Consider the following 17,885-nt stretch of genomic DNA (forward strand, 5'->3'; position numbering starts at 1 on the left):
TTAATATGAAAACTAAAACTATAAAAAATAATGATTTTTATATTGATTATCTATCAAAATGGAAATATTTTGAATACATTAGGTTAAATAAAATATATCAAGATTAATGTCACTCTTTTTTTACTTTATTAATATGGCTACTAGAAAATTTGAATTATATGTGCAGCTCACTTTTGTGGGCTGCATATATTTCTTTTGGACAGTGCTATTCTGGTGGGAGTTTTTTTCCAGTGAAGAAGAAAAAAAATGATGCATTTGGTTTGGGGGCTGCACTTGTCTCTTTCAGATGGAGTCTGAGTTGCAAGGGCTCTATGGAGATCACAAAGATTCACCCTCCTCTGATGGGAAAGCTGAGGCCTGGAGGAGACGGGATATGCCCAAGGCTATAAAGCTACTGGCAGCAGCAGAACCCAGCTCAGAACCCAGGCTCTTTCCCCATTGCAGCATGCAGCTTCCCATCAGAACGATACTGCCACCTGGCGGTCATCCTATACAACTGCTCCATGCTCCCCACAGCAGCTGGGCTCCCTTCCTGCCCAGGACTCTGCTGCCATCTACTTCCCATCCCTCTGTGGACATGCTGGGACTGGGAAGGTTCTCTCCTCCTCTTCCCAGGGCCCCGAACACACCTGAGAGACATCCAAGGTCAAACAACCTCCTTGACAGCCTGACTGGGCTAAGCCCCAGCCAGCCAGGAGTGAGATGGCACGGTAATTAAGGGCGCTTGGTATGCCTACATTCCAACGTAGGTTTGAATGCCAGCTCTGCCCCCTTTCTAGCTGTGTGCCCCTAGACAAGTCACTTAACCTCTGTGACCTTCAGTCTCACCTCATGTAAAATGGAGATAACAGTATTTACCTCAAGACGATTGAAAGAGGCAATGCCTGTCATTTGATTCAGCAAATATTGGCAGAGCTGCATGTGCCGGGACACAACTTCATCCACAGGTGAGTCCCGTACATTTTATAGATCAGCGATTCTCAGAGTGAGAGCCCCATACCATCAATATCAGCACTGCCTGGAAACTTGTTAGAAATGCAAATTCTCAGGCTCTCACCCCAGCTCTACTGAATTAGAAACTCCCAGTCTGGGCCCCAGCAATTGGTGAATTGGATACGTACTCGAGTCTGAGAAGCACTGACGTAGGTGTACATATCAGATGGTGTTAAGTGCTATGAATATGGCGAGATAAATGTATCAAGAGCTTGAGAATGATGGGTTAGAGGTGGAAGGATGCTAATTATCTGTGACAGCCAGGAAAGGCTTGTCTGAGAAGGTAACAAGTTCCAGTAGGGATCTCAAAGGAGCAAGGCAAGTAGACCTGAGAATATCTAGCAGGAAAGGAAGAAGATACTTTGTCCCCTTCAGGATATTTCCTATAAATTGCATATACAACTTCTGCGTAAATCTCTTTGGCCACAACTTAATCCTATCACCATACCTAACTACCCAGGGAAGTTGGAAACTATGGTCTCTATTCTAGGGAGCTAAAAATTGAGATTTATTTGCAAGAGAAGATGGACAGGAGACATATTGAGGAACAATCACTAATGCCGCACAGTGACTATGATGTGACTAGCCTTTGAAGGTTGGTTTATACTTGTATGCCATCAGTGATGGGGAGCTCACTATCGCATGAAGCAGCTTTATTCCTTCTTTTGAGCAGCTCTACTAGAAAACCCTTCTTTATCTTTCTCTAGGTCTGTACAACTCCTACCCACTTGCCTAATTTTACTGCCTAAGACTACATGCAACAGAACTGCTCCCTCTCCCAAGGCAGAACTTTAGCTATTTGAATTCCCTTATTTATCTCATTGGACACCTGAGGTCAATAATGCTTCCCTGCAGCCACAGCTTGGGAGAAGGTTTGATGATCCCGCTTTACAAAATTGAGGATGGTCGTGATAGCACTAGGGCAGCAGAAGCCATCACCTCATCACTCAGAATAATGAAGTCCAGAAATAGCTAGCAAGACTAGTGCCCTTTTCTCAGGCAGAACTCAGAGGAAGCCATGCAGAAATGCGCTCAGTATAATCCTCTTGTAATCTTGTTTCTCTATTTAATAATTTTTTCAGATTCATCCTGCAGTTCAGTAATTCTTTCTTCAGCTGGCTCCAATCTGCTCTTTAATCCAATCATTGCAGATATACTATCAATAATCATATATATATATATTTTTGGGGGGGGCTTAAAAAGGGGAATTTATTAAGTTGCAAGTTTGCAGTTCTAAGACTGAAAATATCCAAATTAGGGCAAGGCTATGAAAATGTCCAAATGAAAGGCACCAACAAGAGGTTATCTTCACTCAAGAAAGGCCGATGAAGTTCAGGAATTTCTCTTTCATCTGGAAGGACACATGGCAAAGTCTGGTAGCTTTCTCTCATGGCTTCTTGTTTCATGAAGCTCCCAATAATCATATATTTTTATTTCCAAGAGTTCTCTTTGTTCTTTTTCAATGATACCTGTGGTAGTCAGATTCAGGTGCCAACTTGGCCAGGTAAAGGTGCCTAGTTCTGTTACTGTGGTCATGAGCCAATGGCATGTGAACCTCATCTGTTGCTGATTACATCTGCAGTCGGCTAGGAGGTATGCCTGCTGCAATGAATGATGTTGATTTAACTGGCTGGTGCTTAAATGAGAGAGCTTAATGTAGCACAGCCCAAGCAGCTCAGCATACCTCATCTCAGCTCTCACAGCTGGCCTTTGGAGATGGAGATTACCCTGTGCCTTTCTGTGTAATGAAGAACCTCAGTTGAAAGATAGCTGCCTTTCCTCTGAAGAACTAACGAAATAAGTCCCCTTTTATTAAAAGCCAACCCGTCTCTCGTGTGTTGCATTCCGGCAGCTAGCAAACTAGAACAATACCTAATTACTATTTATACTTTTTCTGCTCTTTTTAGTTCCATTGTGTATTTCTTTAGACTTTTCATATATAGTTATTTTATATTCTGATTCTTAGGAGATATTATCTTAAGAATATTATCTGAAGTCTTAGGAGATATATAAATATTTGTTGTGTCTGCTGATTCTCACTCTTGGTAGTTTATTTTATGGGTGTATTGATCTTTTGCCTGAGCTCTTATCTGTTTGAACTAATCTGTGGGAAACTGGAGGACCTCAGTTGTGGATGGTTTTCTCTAGAAAGGATTTGCTTTTGCTTCTGTCAAAAGCCAGGAGACACTCCTACCTGGGACCACACTAGTCCAGGAATCTGAAGATTTCTGGCTTAATGTGAACGTCAAGTTCAGCTCCCTCCCTCGGCTGGGGATGGGGGTGGGAACAGAGCACGGTTGAACTGGCACTTACTCCCAAGACGCCACCTTTCTTTGCCTACAGCTGTCTGCTACGTGATCCATTTCAGCTTGATGCCCTTTTCCCTTCTAGTTTCTTTAATGCCTTTTGGAGATTTCTCCCACTTCATCTGAGCTCAGGAAATACATGTTTGTTTTAATTTATCCCGGATCTAGAAAGGCCCTACATAGTGGCTGAACTACGGAAGGAAGTCCATTTATCCATTTTTTTCAATGATTCACCAAATAAATCTTCATCAAACTCTCACTTTGTGCAGAGTGGGCTAGTGCTGGGGTGGCAGACAGTGAACGAGACATACTCCCTGAATGTTCAGGACTCATAGATTAGTGGGGGGATATAGGCAATGACAATAGAGGGGACCGGTGGTACCATGCAGGGAGTAGGGGCACCATGGGAATTCAGTGAAGAGGAAACTTAAACCCAGTTTAAGTGGCATCCAGTAAGATGTCTTTGAGTGATGATTCTAAGAGCTGAGTGGAAGGCAGCAAAGCCACAGTGGAGAGAAAACTTCAGGCAAAGGCTGAAGGTGTGAGGGAACATGGGGGGAAATTGAAAGGAACTGTGTCTGGCAGAATGAAGGACGTGGGAAGGCCAGGTTCCCAAGGGCCTGGTAGAAGGCTCTGCTGAGCTGGGCTGGACTGGGAAGATAATCAGGTGGGGCAGTGATAAGTCAGCAGGGAGTGACATATCCAATTAGCTTCAGTCACACAGCTGTGTTGTGGCCTGGGGATTGGAAGGGACCAGAGAGACCTGTTAGGAAGGAGAGTGTTGCAGCTTGAGGTGAGAGAAGGTAGTATGAAGGAGAGATGGAGAACAAAATAGATGGACTCAGGAGCTACTCAGGAGGGTCCATCGCTCTGGGCCTGACCGGGGTTGGGGAGTTATGACACCAGCTCCAGGGTCAGCTCTAAGGCTGGGCTTCCATGAAGGTTTGCGGGCTCAGGTGGGCAATGGGCCATCAAGCGCTGTCCTGCCCGCCTCAGTGGCCGACACAGCTTGGCTCTCCTTGCAAACAACACCCCCACCACCACCAAAGGAACTTCTTTCAAAGAGCCGTCTGATTGGTTACCAGGAAACAGCAGGACAAGTTGCAAAGTCACAGGAAATAAAAAGAATGCTCCAGCAACTGCCAGCATTTTCCCACCAGGATTCCAGCCAGCTGTCATTCACGCTGCTTGGCATTAGAATGGAACAAGCATAAGAATAGCAGCAACTTCTTCAGTGCCAGGCACTTGCTTAATTCTAATGTACCCTCTGCGGCAGCTGTCATTATAAGAAATTTTCATGAAATGGTGGAGAGGTTAAATAATTTGCCTAAGGTTAGAGTTGGAAGCTGTGGAGCCAGGATTTTTCATCTGCTGTGTCTACCTCTTCAGGGTCTGTGCACCACATCCTGCCTTAGAAACCAGACTGACATGAGAAAGCACCTCTCATATTTTTCTAATTTTTAAAAAAAATTTTGGAGTAATTAAAAATTTACTGAAAGGTTTCAAATATAATAGAGATCCCATATACCACTTAGCCATTTCTTCAATGTTAACATCTTACATTACTGTGGCACATTTGTCAAAACTAAGAAAACAATGCTGGTGCAATACTATTTATTAACTGAAATCCAAATTTCATTTGAATTTCACTAGTTTTTATACTAATGCCCTTTTTTTTGTTCCAGGATGCAGCCCAGATCACATTGCATTGTCATTACACCATCTTGATCATTTTATACTTTTGATGGCTTAAGGAGTCCTGGTTAAGTATTTTGTAGAATGTCCCTCTAATTGGGTTGTTTTTCATGTTTTAGACAGAGATTATGGGTTTTAAGGGAGTAGATCACAGAGGTGAAATGTCCTCAAAACTTGGGGGTCATATTGGAGGAATATGATATCAAATATCGATCTTAATAATTCCTCCACTGATAACTTATTTTTCCTCTTTTCATACTTTATTCTTTGCAAGTCCTTGGGTCCAGTCCACTCTCAAGGAGAGAAGAAACAGTTCTATTTAGTGGAGTGGGTAGTATCTACTTACATTTGGAACCCTTTTGAAAGGAAGATCTGTCCCTCAACCCCATTCATTCTACTATATCAATACGGACTTAAATTGTATATGTTGAATTGTAACCACACCCCTCATTTTTTTAATGAAAAACAGGTTCAAAAAGTTGATTGTCCAAGACCACTAATTGGTGGGAGGGATGGCAGAACCTAGGTCTCGGGGGCTCTTCAAAGGGGGGAAACAGTCTTTTTTACAAGTCTGTACATACCACAGAATTGTTTAGCAATTTATAAAGTAATAAAGTGTTGATACATGCTGCAGAGGAATGAAGCTTGAAAATATTGTCAAGGAAGCCAGACCCCCAAAACCACATAATATAGTTTGCATTTATGTAAAATATTCCAACTAGGCAAATCTATAGATTAGCCGTTGCCTGGTGCAGGCGACTTCTAATGGGTTTGGGTATCTTTGGGAGGTGACATAAACATTGAATACCCTTACCTGTATTAGGTGAATAATCTTTTTCATCAAGTCGGTGTTTAGTAACGATTAAAATGCTCAGCAGGGATAGCACCTAAGTTCTACTTTATCACAGTAATCTACTTCTGCCTCAGGACCTTATTTGCTCATTCCCTCTGCCTGGAACACTCCTCCCACACAGAATATGGCTTACTCCCTTGCCAATTTCTGCTCAAACATGCCATCATAAGTTTTCCCCAATAAGTTTGCCCTCTCACCATCCCAACTCTGGATACTCAGCATCCTTTCCTCCCCATTGGGCCTGGCATGCTCACCCATCAGCCACTGCCCTGCTTTGAACAGGCCTAGCTCAGTCCTGCCTTAGGGCATCAGCAGGAAGGCTTTCCTCTCTGGGAATGCTATCCACTTGGTGTGGTGAGTTTCTAAGGCATCTACATTTCAACTTACATGCCACCTCCTCTGCAAGGCCTCTCCTAACCCCAGTATAGGAGTCACCCTTCATAGGGCCCTACTAATAATCCATGCACAACACTTGTTATCAACTGGTGCCATGCTCCTCAGAGCTGGATGCAAACTTCCTAAAAGCAAGAACTTTGTCTTTTTTTCATCACTGATAAAAATAGCCTGGTGTGTATTTGTGGGGGGACTGAATCTTTATGTACAAGATCTGCTGAGAGTAAGAAAGCAAGATGCATAAAAGTGCACTCTCAATTCTACACAGAAGGTGTGGGGGGAGTACACACCCACACATGTTTATATATGGAGCATGTCTGGAAGGCTCCACTCTGCTCCTGGCTCTTTTAAGAATTGGTCCATTTTGGAACCAACAGCTCCACTTTCAAACAAGGTCTCCAAGGCCTTGGTCTGCTTTAGATGACAAACCTATGCGACAAGGAGCAGTGTGGAAGAGACCCTCCCTCTTGTGCTCCTGTCTGACAGGTTATCTGCATCCCCTCAAATGGTATACTCTTAACATATCTGCTGTTTTACCACTGCACCTGTGACCTCATGTCAGCCCCCTATCTTGATTAAATCTAGACAGGAGGAAGGAACCAAATATCCCTGAGGGCCAGCACTCCAAGAAGATGAGTCAAGTGGCTTATTTGAAGGCAATTTATTAACAGAAAATAAGTTGTGGAGTTCTGTTCATAAACGGCGACCACGGCGACCCCCCTTCCTGCGGGTGCTGTCGGAGGGAATGGGGGTGACATCCTCTGTGGGAAGAAAGAGAAAACATTAAGTGTCTAGAGCTAGGAAAGGAAGAATTCCAGGCTTCCCCCAGGCCAGTGTTCCTTTTTTAATTTAGTACTAACATTTTTTATTATGACATAAAGCAGTTTTTCATACGTTAACTTGATTTTATAGTAAAATATTTTGTGTATAACTGTAGAGAAACCGCTGTACAGAAAGCCTGCAACATTAAAAAAAAGGGGGGAGGGATGTATTTAAAAGTTCATTGAGGTGTCTGGTAAGTACATTTGAAAATATTTGCTCTGTAAAAAATACCAAAAATAACATTTCCCAGGCTAGCCCAACGAGCCCATGTAAGCCAAGTATTAATTGAATTATACATTTATAAATATGGTTTGAGTTCTGGGATCCAGAACAAACTTTATTCGTCCTTCTTATTCTTGATTTGTCTGATTTTTTTCTCCAGGATAATCCACATCAAGGTTTTAGTTGTCCCTTCTTAGAAGACAGGCACCATATCCTTTTGGCAAAGCACCCATCTCCTATTCAAAATCATGACATGTTCTGGTTGCCGTTAAAGTACACCCAATATTAGGGCAAAAACAGAATCGATTAAGTTATAATCCACAAGACACATACATGTGGATGGATCCAACCCCTTCCTTTTAATTCCCTGTGGTTTGACTGGGAGACCTTGAAGAATAGGGGCAGAAGCGGTAAAATTGTCAAGTGGACCAAGCAATAAAAGCAAAGAAAATTTCTGAGAAAAGAGTGCAAGAAACATCCAGTCAGGATCCAAGGATAAAACTCAAGCTCCAATAGGAAAAGGACCCTGCCTCAAGAATCAAGTTGGCTATCACAACCCTTTATTGCGAGGTGGTAAGCAGCAGTTAAATATAAAGACCCAAGTGAATGAGAGAAACAAGGACCTAGAAATTTTAGCTGTTTTGATTTGTTCAAAATAATTAAATGAAAATGACAGCAACTATATATTATTAATTCTCCTATTATAACTTGTACCCTGAGACTCCCCCACTACAGAAGTCTTAAGAATTAGAAAAGACAGTAGTGCCCCTGCACCATGGAATAGAAAGATTCACAGAGAAATAATACCTGAGACCAGGGAGAATATTATTTGGCCAGAGGCTACTTCATGAAGTGTTTCAGTTCCCTCAAATCAACAACTTAGACATAACCATATGGTTTATCTTAAAAGGAAGCCTCCAATACTAGCACTGCAAACCGGTGCCAGGCCAATGCTAACTTTTCAAGCGCGGATCCTGTTTTTCTCCCCATGATGCCCCAGGGCATCAAGGACATGTGAGCACCCATCACATGCGTCCTGAGAACCACGAGGTGATCCAACTTCACCTTACAGAAGGGGAACTGTGGCTCGGTCAGCAGCAGACACAGCAAATCCAGATTTTCTATTCTAGTAGGAGAGCCCTCCTTAGCAGAGCAATTAAAGACCTTCCTTTTCAAAGGGTTCAAGGTTGAAAATGTTTTGAAAAAAAAATCTTAAGAGGGCGGTACAATGGTGGCGGTACAATGGTGGCTCAGTGGCAGAATTCCAGTCTGCCATGCCAGAGACACGGGTTCGATTCCTGGTGCCCACCCAGGTAAAAAAAAATCTTAAGAGCAGGAGAGGGCTGGAATTTTAGACTGAGGAGTTATAGTGAAGGTTATCAACTGCACAGAAAAAGCGGCGGGGGTGGGGGGCAGCCCAAGGAGATTGAACACGAGGATGGATAACAGATTCCACACAAGGCAGCACTTAGGGTTCTCATCCATGTGAGCTGCTGTGTCCAACCCCACTGCCCCAATTCATTCTCATTTATTCCAACAACTGGCAAAGCCTACTGATATTTAGGGGGCAGAGACCAAGGATGCTCTATGTCTTACAATGCAGGAGACTGTCCACACAAAATACCAATAGCAACCTCCTTAAGAAAACAGTGGGGCCAGAGGGAACTGCCTGAAAATGTAGAGCTGTGTTCCAATAGCCATGTTTCTTGAAGATGATTGTATAACGATACAGCTTTCACAACGTGACTGTGTCATTGTGAAAACCTTGTGTCTGATGCTTCTTTCATCTACCTTATGCACAGATGAGTAAAACATATGGATTAAAAATAAATAGGGGGAACAAATGTCAAAATAAATTTAGTAGACTGAAATGCTAGTGATCAATGAATGGGAGGGGTAAGGTAGATGGTATGTATGAATTTTCTTTGTTTTCTTTTTATTTCGTTTTCTGAATTGATGCAAATGTTCTAAGAAATGATCATGATGGTGAATATACAACTATATGATAAAAAAAGAATGCTCATATTGTATATTGATTGGTTTTATTAATAAAAAAGAAAAAAAACAAAACAGCAGAAAGGACAATTCACCTGTCAGTTTTATCAGATATTCTCACTCAGCACCAGGAAGTGTGGGGTAGGTGTAGAGATTCAGAAATTAAACTGTGTTGTCCCAATGCAGAGGGAAAGATAACATTCAAGTTGAGGTGATAGGGGTGTTAATGTGCAGATTTTAAGTTACACAACACCCCTTGCAGCCCCCACAACAAACTTAACTACCAACAATCACCAGAGTAGGCCAGAATTCACAGAACACAGCACATGCTTTCTGGGAACAATGTTTCAAAGCAAAACGAAGTTCTGGTCAGAGAGGCACTTACCAATCCGTCCAATCTTCATTCCCGAACGTGCAAGGGCTCTGAGGGCCGACTGGGCCCCAGGTCCAGGGGTCTTGGTCCTAGGCAAAAGGTCTAAGGTAAGCAAAGCATCTCTGGCTCCTTCATTCCTTAAAACCTGAACTCATCAAATCATTTGGGGGCCTCCTTTCTAAAATCCTCTAGCTTAGGAGTCTGCAAACTTTCTGTTAAGGGGCAGACAGAAAATATTTTAGGCTTATTGTGCCACTTACGGCTGTTGCATGCTGTTTTTTTTTTTTTTTTAAATAATCTTTTAAAAATATAGACGTTATTCTCAGCCCACGGAGTGTATAAAAACAAGCGGCAGACCAGATTTAGCCTATGGGCCATAGTTTGCCCTACTTTGCCTGCAGTCTGTTTAAGGCACCGTCCCCTCTACCACATGCTGAGAGTCTAAGTCTTCTTTAGTGATTTGTCTTTTTCCACCTCCTCCATCCTCTCTCCTCTAGGTCACTTCAACAACAACTTGTTTGGTTTGTTTCCCACCCAAGCAGTCACCTTAAAAAACCTCAACTCGCCAGGTCACCACCATTTACAAGTTTATCATGGTTTTCCATTCTTCTTTTGGTTCAAATTCAAATCCTACCCATGTTCTAAAAACTGTTTATCTCTGATCACATCATGCCACTCTTTTCTTCATAAGTAACATGCTCATTTCCACCTCAAAGACTTTTTCCTTGTACTTGTTTCTAGCTAGAATTATTCACACACACTCCTACTCTTCCTTCACTGGATGGATTCCTAGCTCACTGTATCTAGGTGCTATGGATTGAATTTGTGCATTCTGTTCCCCCACCCCACCCCAAATTGAGTTCAAGCCCTCATCCTGGTCCACGTAAATGTGACCTTACTTGGAAACAGGATCTTTTGAAGATGATGTTAGTTAAAAATGTGACCAACATCATACTTCTGCTTTCTAGCACTTCCCCAAAATGCAAATCACATACTCAACTTGGTCTAAGTTGTTTAAAATCTGACACCCCTACTCCAACTGCCTAGGTGCCACATAAGAAGGTAAAAGTTCTATCTTTTTCCCACCACTCTCTTCCAAAACCTACACCACAATGCCTAACATGCAGTTACATCAAATACACAATTGCCTAAAATGTTTTGTGCAAGGTCACAAGAGAAAAAAAAAAGGCTCAAATTCAAGAGCCCTAGAATACAAGCCCAGTGGCCTTATCATCACTAGCCCCAGCACTACATACCTATTTCCTCCTGTTGCCCGAAGTTTGATGTGCAAGGCAGTGATGCCTAACTCCTTGCACCTCTGGGCCACATCTTGGGCAGCCAACATGGCAGCATATGGCGAGGACTCATCTCGGTCAGCCTTCACCTTCATCCCACCAGTCACACGGCAGATGGTTTCCCTGGGCACAAAAGCAGTTATTCCTTCCTTGCTCAAGCAAGATTCACTGAGTGTCATCATGTCCGAATGAGTTAAAAAAATTCATAGCTCAGGGAAGGGAGAGGGTGGAAGGTCAACTTGACCATTTGCCAGATCATCTGGCAATCCCTACAGCCTATTAATTGTACAGCACTGCGGATACAAAAGAGTAAGCCTGCCAGCGATCTGCCTTCATGGGGTTCACAGTTTATTGGGGCTGAAAGATCTATTAACAGTTAAACTCTATATTAACACTTTATATCCTCTACCCCCCCCCCCTTTTTTTTTACATGGGCAGGCACTGGGAATAGAACCCGGGTCCTCTGACATTGCAGGCAAGCATTTCTGCCTGCTGAGCCACCGTGGCCAGCCCTTTATATTCCCTTTTGCATTTACTCCTCAACACTGAGGGCTGAGTTCTAGTCCACTGGGCTCCTATAAAGGGTACTCTAAGAAATAAGAAAACAGCACCAAGAAATCCAGTACTCAAGAAGTACGACACCGTAAGGTCAGACTTTGTCTCTTCTTATAACTCCAATGCCTAGAAAAATTACAATAATATTCGTGGACTTTTAAATGATCAAGCAGCAAAATTACTTTCCAAGTTTTCTTGGTAGTCACAGCAAGAAGGGAAATGTACTTCTTCACATAAGTCCTCCTTATGTGAACAAAACAATAATTCTTTTGGGAGAATCCCCTAAAATGCCACCCAGTCCTAGGGATATTTCTTCTCAGCTCCTTACCAGCTGGTTCCATCTAGGTACTCACTTGCCAGAGAGATCTGTGACATGGACAAATGTGTCATTAAAGGATGCAAAAATGTGGCAGACACCAAACACATTCTCTCCTTCAGCCACCTGAGGCCCAAGGCTGATGACCTGTTCTTCTTTCTTTTCCTTTCCTTTGCGAGGTGCCATTTCTGTGTGGAAAGGAAAGAACCCCAGTGTCAACAGACAAAAGATTTCCAGAACCCCTCTTCCCTGGCTAGTCCTTGTTTTCTTCTGTGCTATGCTCATCTCTGCCTAACTAAAACTTGTTTCTTCTTGTACTTAGGGGATTTCAATTGGTGGCTGAAGTACCTTGAATTGTAACCTTTTCCCAGAAACTACCAAAAGCACAGAACACAGCACCCACAGGACAGAAACTTAGAGTTTCTAGTAGCAGATCCTAAGTATTCTTCCAATTTTTGTTCAGTAGACCTCCCAAACATGGAAAACACACTGGGGCTCAGGTCACGGAAACCTAACAGTTCAACTGACACTTCTACAAATCTGGGCAAATTAATTCCCCTCTCTGAAACTTATTTTCCCCAATGCATAAAATGGAGAGTTGAATGGACCTGCTAGCCATGGTATGCCATCCTCTGCTAACTGCTCTTCTTTCTAGGATATACCATATGCCGGCACCACTTTACGGATAAAGAAACTAAAGCTGAGAAAACTTTGACAATTTACTAAGGGTAACACAAATCAAGTATGTTATAGACACAAAGATCAGAACTGCCCATGCACCTCACAACACTCCAGGGCCAGGCGTACTTTTGTGTCTCCTGGCCCCTAGGTAATAACCTCCAGGACACCTGAAAACATCACCTCACAAAAGGTATATAGAAGGCCAATGCTAATACCTACTACCCATGTATTAGTGGGAACTATCCTGAAGACCCATTTGCTGGGGGAAAGAAAACAACAACAACAACAACAAAACCCACCCACTGTTTGTTGAATTGTGCACCAACTACTCAGCTTACATAGGCAAGAACTTAAACCAGACAAAAGTCAGGTGAGATGGCATCTCCCATTCTTTGACAAGAAATCTCCTGACACCCTTCAATAACTGTGACAAACCAAATCCTTAAACTTTTACTAGCACCAGGTTTAAAGCACCTCCAGGAAATTTGAAAGAAAAGACCCATCCCAGAAATCCAATGTGTATATGGAACAAATAACTCTAATACTATATAGCAGATAATGTAAGTACAGTCATGGGACCTATGAGAGGGAAACATTAATTGACTGAGGTGAAATGTAGGTGAGAATGGTATGTGGCAGGCTGCCTAATGTCTCCAGGCTCTTCTGACCCCCCCCCCCCCCAGGCTCAAGCAACAGAACTATTTCCTATCATTTTCAGAAGACATTAGAATAGAACTAACGGTTCAAATGAAATCAGCCCATCCAAACCCTTTCAAATGGATTAGACAAGGACAGGAGGGCCTTACCTAGGGTCATAAAGAGATGGCAGAACCAAAACTAAAGTATTCTCACTCCCAGCCCAGCACTCTCTATTCTGTCCCAAGATGCCTCTACTCAATACACAACAACGTTCCACTTGTTCCCATATCTTTCCAGGGCCATCTTTGTAATGGTCAGTCTTTGCGCTTGATAAACCATAAGCACTAAAAGTGCTAGACAAAAAGTTCTGCCTGGAGAAGCCTCGCCACTAGATCTGAGCTGAGTCTAGAGCATGGGTAGCAGTTCCAGCACTGTGGCTGCTCAGTAAATGAGAATTTGGAGTTTTCCTGATCACAATGCCACCTTGAGGTGGTGATGAGAGAAATGGTCATTCCGGCTAAACATGCATTACATGCTCCAAACTAACACTGATGTGCGGTCCCTACCCTCAGCTTCTCACTTCAAGAGGCCTACCCTAAGCGCCCATAACTGGCAATGTGCCTGTCACAGCAACGAAGAATCACCCAGGTTTAGTTAAAGCACCCAACATAGAAAGAAAGAGGCTTTTCCTGCATTCCCTCCTTGAATCCTCTCTATAATCACAGAGAATCCGTGCTACTGTTACTCCTATTTTACAGTGGACGGAACCAAATTTAGATCAAGCTTTTGGTCTGAAGCCGCCCAGGAAGAATCTGAGGGTAGAGGTGAGAGTCCAACGTGACCAGGGTCCGCTGCTCTCAACCACGCTGTGCGGTGGTCACCCAAACACTGCCGTGGCCAGAGCGCGGAGCCAAGGCCTCCAGGACTAGCCCCGCACTCGCCCGCACCTTCCTCAAGCAAGACCGCCTCTTTATCGAGGCTGGGTACAAACTTGAGCGCGGGTGAGCCGCGAAACTCCCATCCGGCACCGGGCTCGGCTTCCTAGGAAACTCCCCTCTCCTGTGTCCCTGGCCCCATAGCGCCTCTTTGCCGCAGGATGCCGCCCGATTGTCCCGAACCGGGCCTCCTACCTCGGCGTAGTCTCCAGCCTCCGCCACCGGAAAGAGAGATGGAACAGGGAGGAGCGACGGGTCACTTCCGCGTTCCCGGAAGTGCTACCTCTGAGGTCAGGGGGCGAGACCCTGACTCCCGGAAGACACCGTCATTACTGTTTCCAAAGAGATTAAGACTCGATTTCGGAGAACACTGTTGACTAGAGGGAAAACAAGATGGGGCAAGGATGAATGGCGAGTCTCTACTAGCGGGTCGGCCTATGCATTTGAATGGAGCGGCTGCGCCCTGTCAGTGCGGAGGTGCTGCGTTCCAAGATGACGGTGGCCACGGCTAGACTGACTTCCGCCGTGCTGGTCCCCGGCCTCAGCCATATGGAGGCGGTAGCGCTCCTTGTGGCGCGGAGGGGAATAACAACAACACAAGCTCCCTAATCACAGTACTTTGGCGTTCTATGTAATGGGATCTTTGCTCCGTGGTAATTGTAAAATAAAAATAAATTATTCAATATTGATGATGTCCTCGCCAGAGCTAAGAGATTCATATGTATTGCTTCATTTAATCCTCACAATGTTATCAAATAGGTATTGTTTCATTTCCCTTTTCCAGATAAAGGATATTCAGTGACTTGTCTGCTGAATTCTCACCTGCCATGCTGGAGACCCGGGTTTGATTCCCGGTGCTTGCCCAGGGGGGAAAAAAAGTGACCTGTCTGATACCACACAGTTGTAGGAGTGGGAAGTCTCACTTCAAAGCCTGTTGCTTAACAACTATGTCCCTCGTGTCCCTCTAATAACAGTCCGGACCTGTAAGTGGTAGGAGACGGGCCAAGAAGGGTGCTTATTTTGGCATACAGTAGGTCTAATATATATGTATGTGTGTGCATTTTTAAATATATGTGCTAATAAGCAAAATGGAATATAGTCCTTTGTGAGCTGGAGTGTACCTCACGGAAAGACAAAGCGTATCTCATGGAAAACCAGAGCTCTGTCTAGGGACTTCAGCTCAGTTTAGGGAAGAGCTTTCAAAAATGTAGTTCCCCCCCCTTTACCCTTTACAGAAGTAATTAATTACAGAAAACCCGTAAATATAAACATTCAAAAAGAAGAACTAAACATTCCTTTTTTTTTTCCCTCGAAGGAGCAAGATTGAGAAAATATCCCTACTACTTGGTGGCAGTGCCGCTGCTGGTGGTAGCTTATTTTTATTGACAGGTTTCTTTGTACTCAGTAATCTGTACTCAGTAGAAGACAAAAATTATGGCATTAAAGCCTTCTATGCTGAGAAACAGGTGTTGTACACCTTTCATAAATGAGGACATTTTGCAGGAAGATTTATTTACCCAGAATGTCACAGCCATAGGGACACAGAGCTATCTACAAACAGTTACCATCTTGGTGTGTGTTCTTCCCAAATGTCATCTATGCATATACATACTTCCTTTAAAAATGAAAATAGCTTACCGTATTTTTTATTTGATGGTTTAAAGAAATCCATGTTCATTGTAAACAATTCACACAATACAGAAGAGTATGCAAAAAAAAATTAAAATCATCAAATCATCTCCAGATTCTTTCTTCTAGAGATACCATCATTATCAAATTGGAGAGCATCATTCCAGAAATAATTTTCTATACCTATATACTTATATCGTTATCAGTAAGGTATGATCTCGACTGGGAGAAAGATCAAAGGAGAAGGTGAAGTTATAACAGAGAAGATAAGATTTAACAAATGAGTATGACTGCTTAATCATTATATTGATATTTTTTTTAGTCTCCAGTGTCTTGGAGCAGCTAGAAGGAAAAACCTAAAATTGTGGAACTGTAACCCATACCAAACTCTGAAACCTGTTCTATAACTAATTGTAGCAGTGTGCTTTGAAATCTATTGATTTTTGTATATATGTTATTTTTCGCAATAAGAACATAAAAATATATATATACAAATCTCATAAAAGTGAAATTATATTCTATAAACTATTTTATAATGTTTTTTATGCAACATTTTTGTGAATATCTTTCTATAGCAACCAATAGAGACCTACATCTTTTGAAAATAGTTCTAATTTTGTTATTTTGAATATGAAATGCATTCACAAAAATAAAAAATTACAAAAGCACCCCTCTATCCAATAACCCTGCCCTCTTTCTTGCATCACCTTCCCTCCCCCCACCACAGACTGGCACCGGGAATCGAACCTAGGTCCCCAACATGGCAGGCAAGACCTCTGCCTGGTGAGCCACCATGGCCCACCCTCTTGCATCACTTGTAAAGACCGTGATTTGTTTAACTGTCTTTCTTTTGATGGACATATAGGTTTTTGGCAGAATTTTCGAACATAAACAAGACTGTAAAGAACATATTTGTTCTATACTCTCCTTAGGGTGAATTGCTGGAAGCCGAAAGGATGTATATCTTAAATTTTGATACATATCACTAAACTGCCCTACAGAAAGTTCATATCAATTTTCACTTGCGCTAAATTAAGAAACAAAAAATATCTCCTTGCTGCATTGCATTTCTTTCGTGATAAGTGAGGGCAAACATCTCTTCGGGACCATTCGCATCACTTCTGCAAGTTGTCGGTTTATATTATTTGAAGGAGAGACTTATTTTTTCTCAGGTAGTGAGTGCCGCAGTAGAGGAGGCATGTTAACAGACTGGACTGTTGTGGAATGAGTTCTGCTTTGGATAAGATTATATGAAATAGATCTCTGCTCCTTGCTGAGGGAAGGCTCAGTGAGGGGAGGGCTTGATCTTAAAACTGGAGGTGGCCCACCCAGGCGCCTCAGGACCATTTTTTTTTTCAACAGGAAAAGCTTATCTCCATATCAGAAACCTTCAAAGTCACTGCTCTGATGATTTAATCAATATGTTTATTGTTTCTTCAAATAGTTATTGCATCTTATTGTTATGATTGTGGGCCTGTAATTTCTAGCTGTGAGTCCTTGGGCAGGATTTGTAACTTCCCCTAGATTATGTTTATCCCATCTATAAAATGGGGTAATAATAATATTTTTTAAAGCGTATATTGAAAATATGTATCCTTGTTGGTCACCTCCGCTTTGCCAGGCGCTGGTATACAATATTAATGGCATTTAAGCAGAGGCCTGAAAGTAGAGTAGAAATTAACTAGATCAAGTCAGGGAGAATGTTTCAGGCAGGGAGGATAGTGTATGCAAAAGTCCTTGGAGAGTTCACGGAATTAAAAACGGCCAGTGTGGCTGGGGCATTGTGAGCGAGGAAAGAGTGAGGGAAGATGAGGCTGGAAAAGTGGCAAGAGTCGCGTTGTCCATGGCCTTGCTTCCCTGCTGCCTTGTCTGTATTCCCCACCCCATCCCACACACCCCAGGCACTGTCGACACTGTGAGCACATGGCGTGGGTTAGTCCACTGTGTTACTCCACAGGAGCACATGGGGGTGACTCTCATTGTTCATTCATTCATTAAAACAAGTGTCTATTGAGTGCCTTGTATAAACCTGGCACTGTTGTGGAAGCTTGGGACATACCAGTGACCCAAACAGAGAGTCCCTATCATTTTCGAGTTTACATCCTGGCTTTTATTCTGAGTGGAGCCAGTGAAGGGTTTTGAGCAGTGGTCTGACTCACGTTTTAGCAGTTGCGTACTCTGTG

General features: G+C 42.9%; 1 protein-coding gene across 1 annotated transcript; it reads right to left on the reverse strand.

Annotated features, from left to right (window-relative positions):
* Window positions 1-6,886: 6,886 nt before the first annotated feature.
* RPS14 (ribosomal protein S14) lies at window positions 6,887-14,399 on the reverse strand. Its single transcript, XM_077137408.1, has 5 exons — window positions 14,269-14,399; window positions 11,856-12,006; window positions 10,909-11,070; window positions 9,665-9,741; window positions 6,887-7,001 (listed from the first exon to the last, which is right to left on the reverse strand). The coding sequence occupies exons 2-5, from the start codon at window positions 12,002-12,004 to the stop codon at window positions 6,934-6,936; spliced, it is 456 nt and encodes a 151-aa protein (XP_076993523.1). The 5' UTR covers window positions 12,005-12,006; window positions 14,269-14,399; the 3' UTR covers window positions 6,887-6,933.
* Window positions 14,400-17,885: the final 3,486 nt, after the last annotated feature.

Source organism: Tamandua tetradactyla, chromosome 20 (assembly GCF_023851605.1).
Source record: "Tamandua tetradactyla isolate mTamTet1 chromosome 20, mTamTet1.pri, whole genome shotgun sequence".
Taxonomy (NCBI): Eukaryota; Metazoa; Chordata; class Mammalia; order Pilosa; family Myrmecophagidae; genus Tamandua; species Tamandua tetradactyla.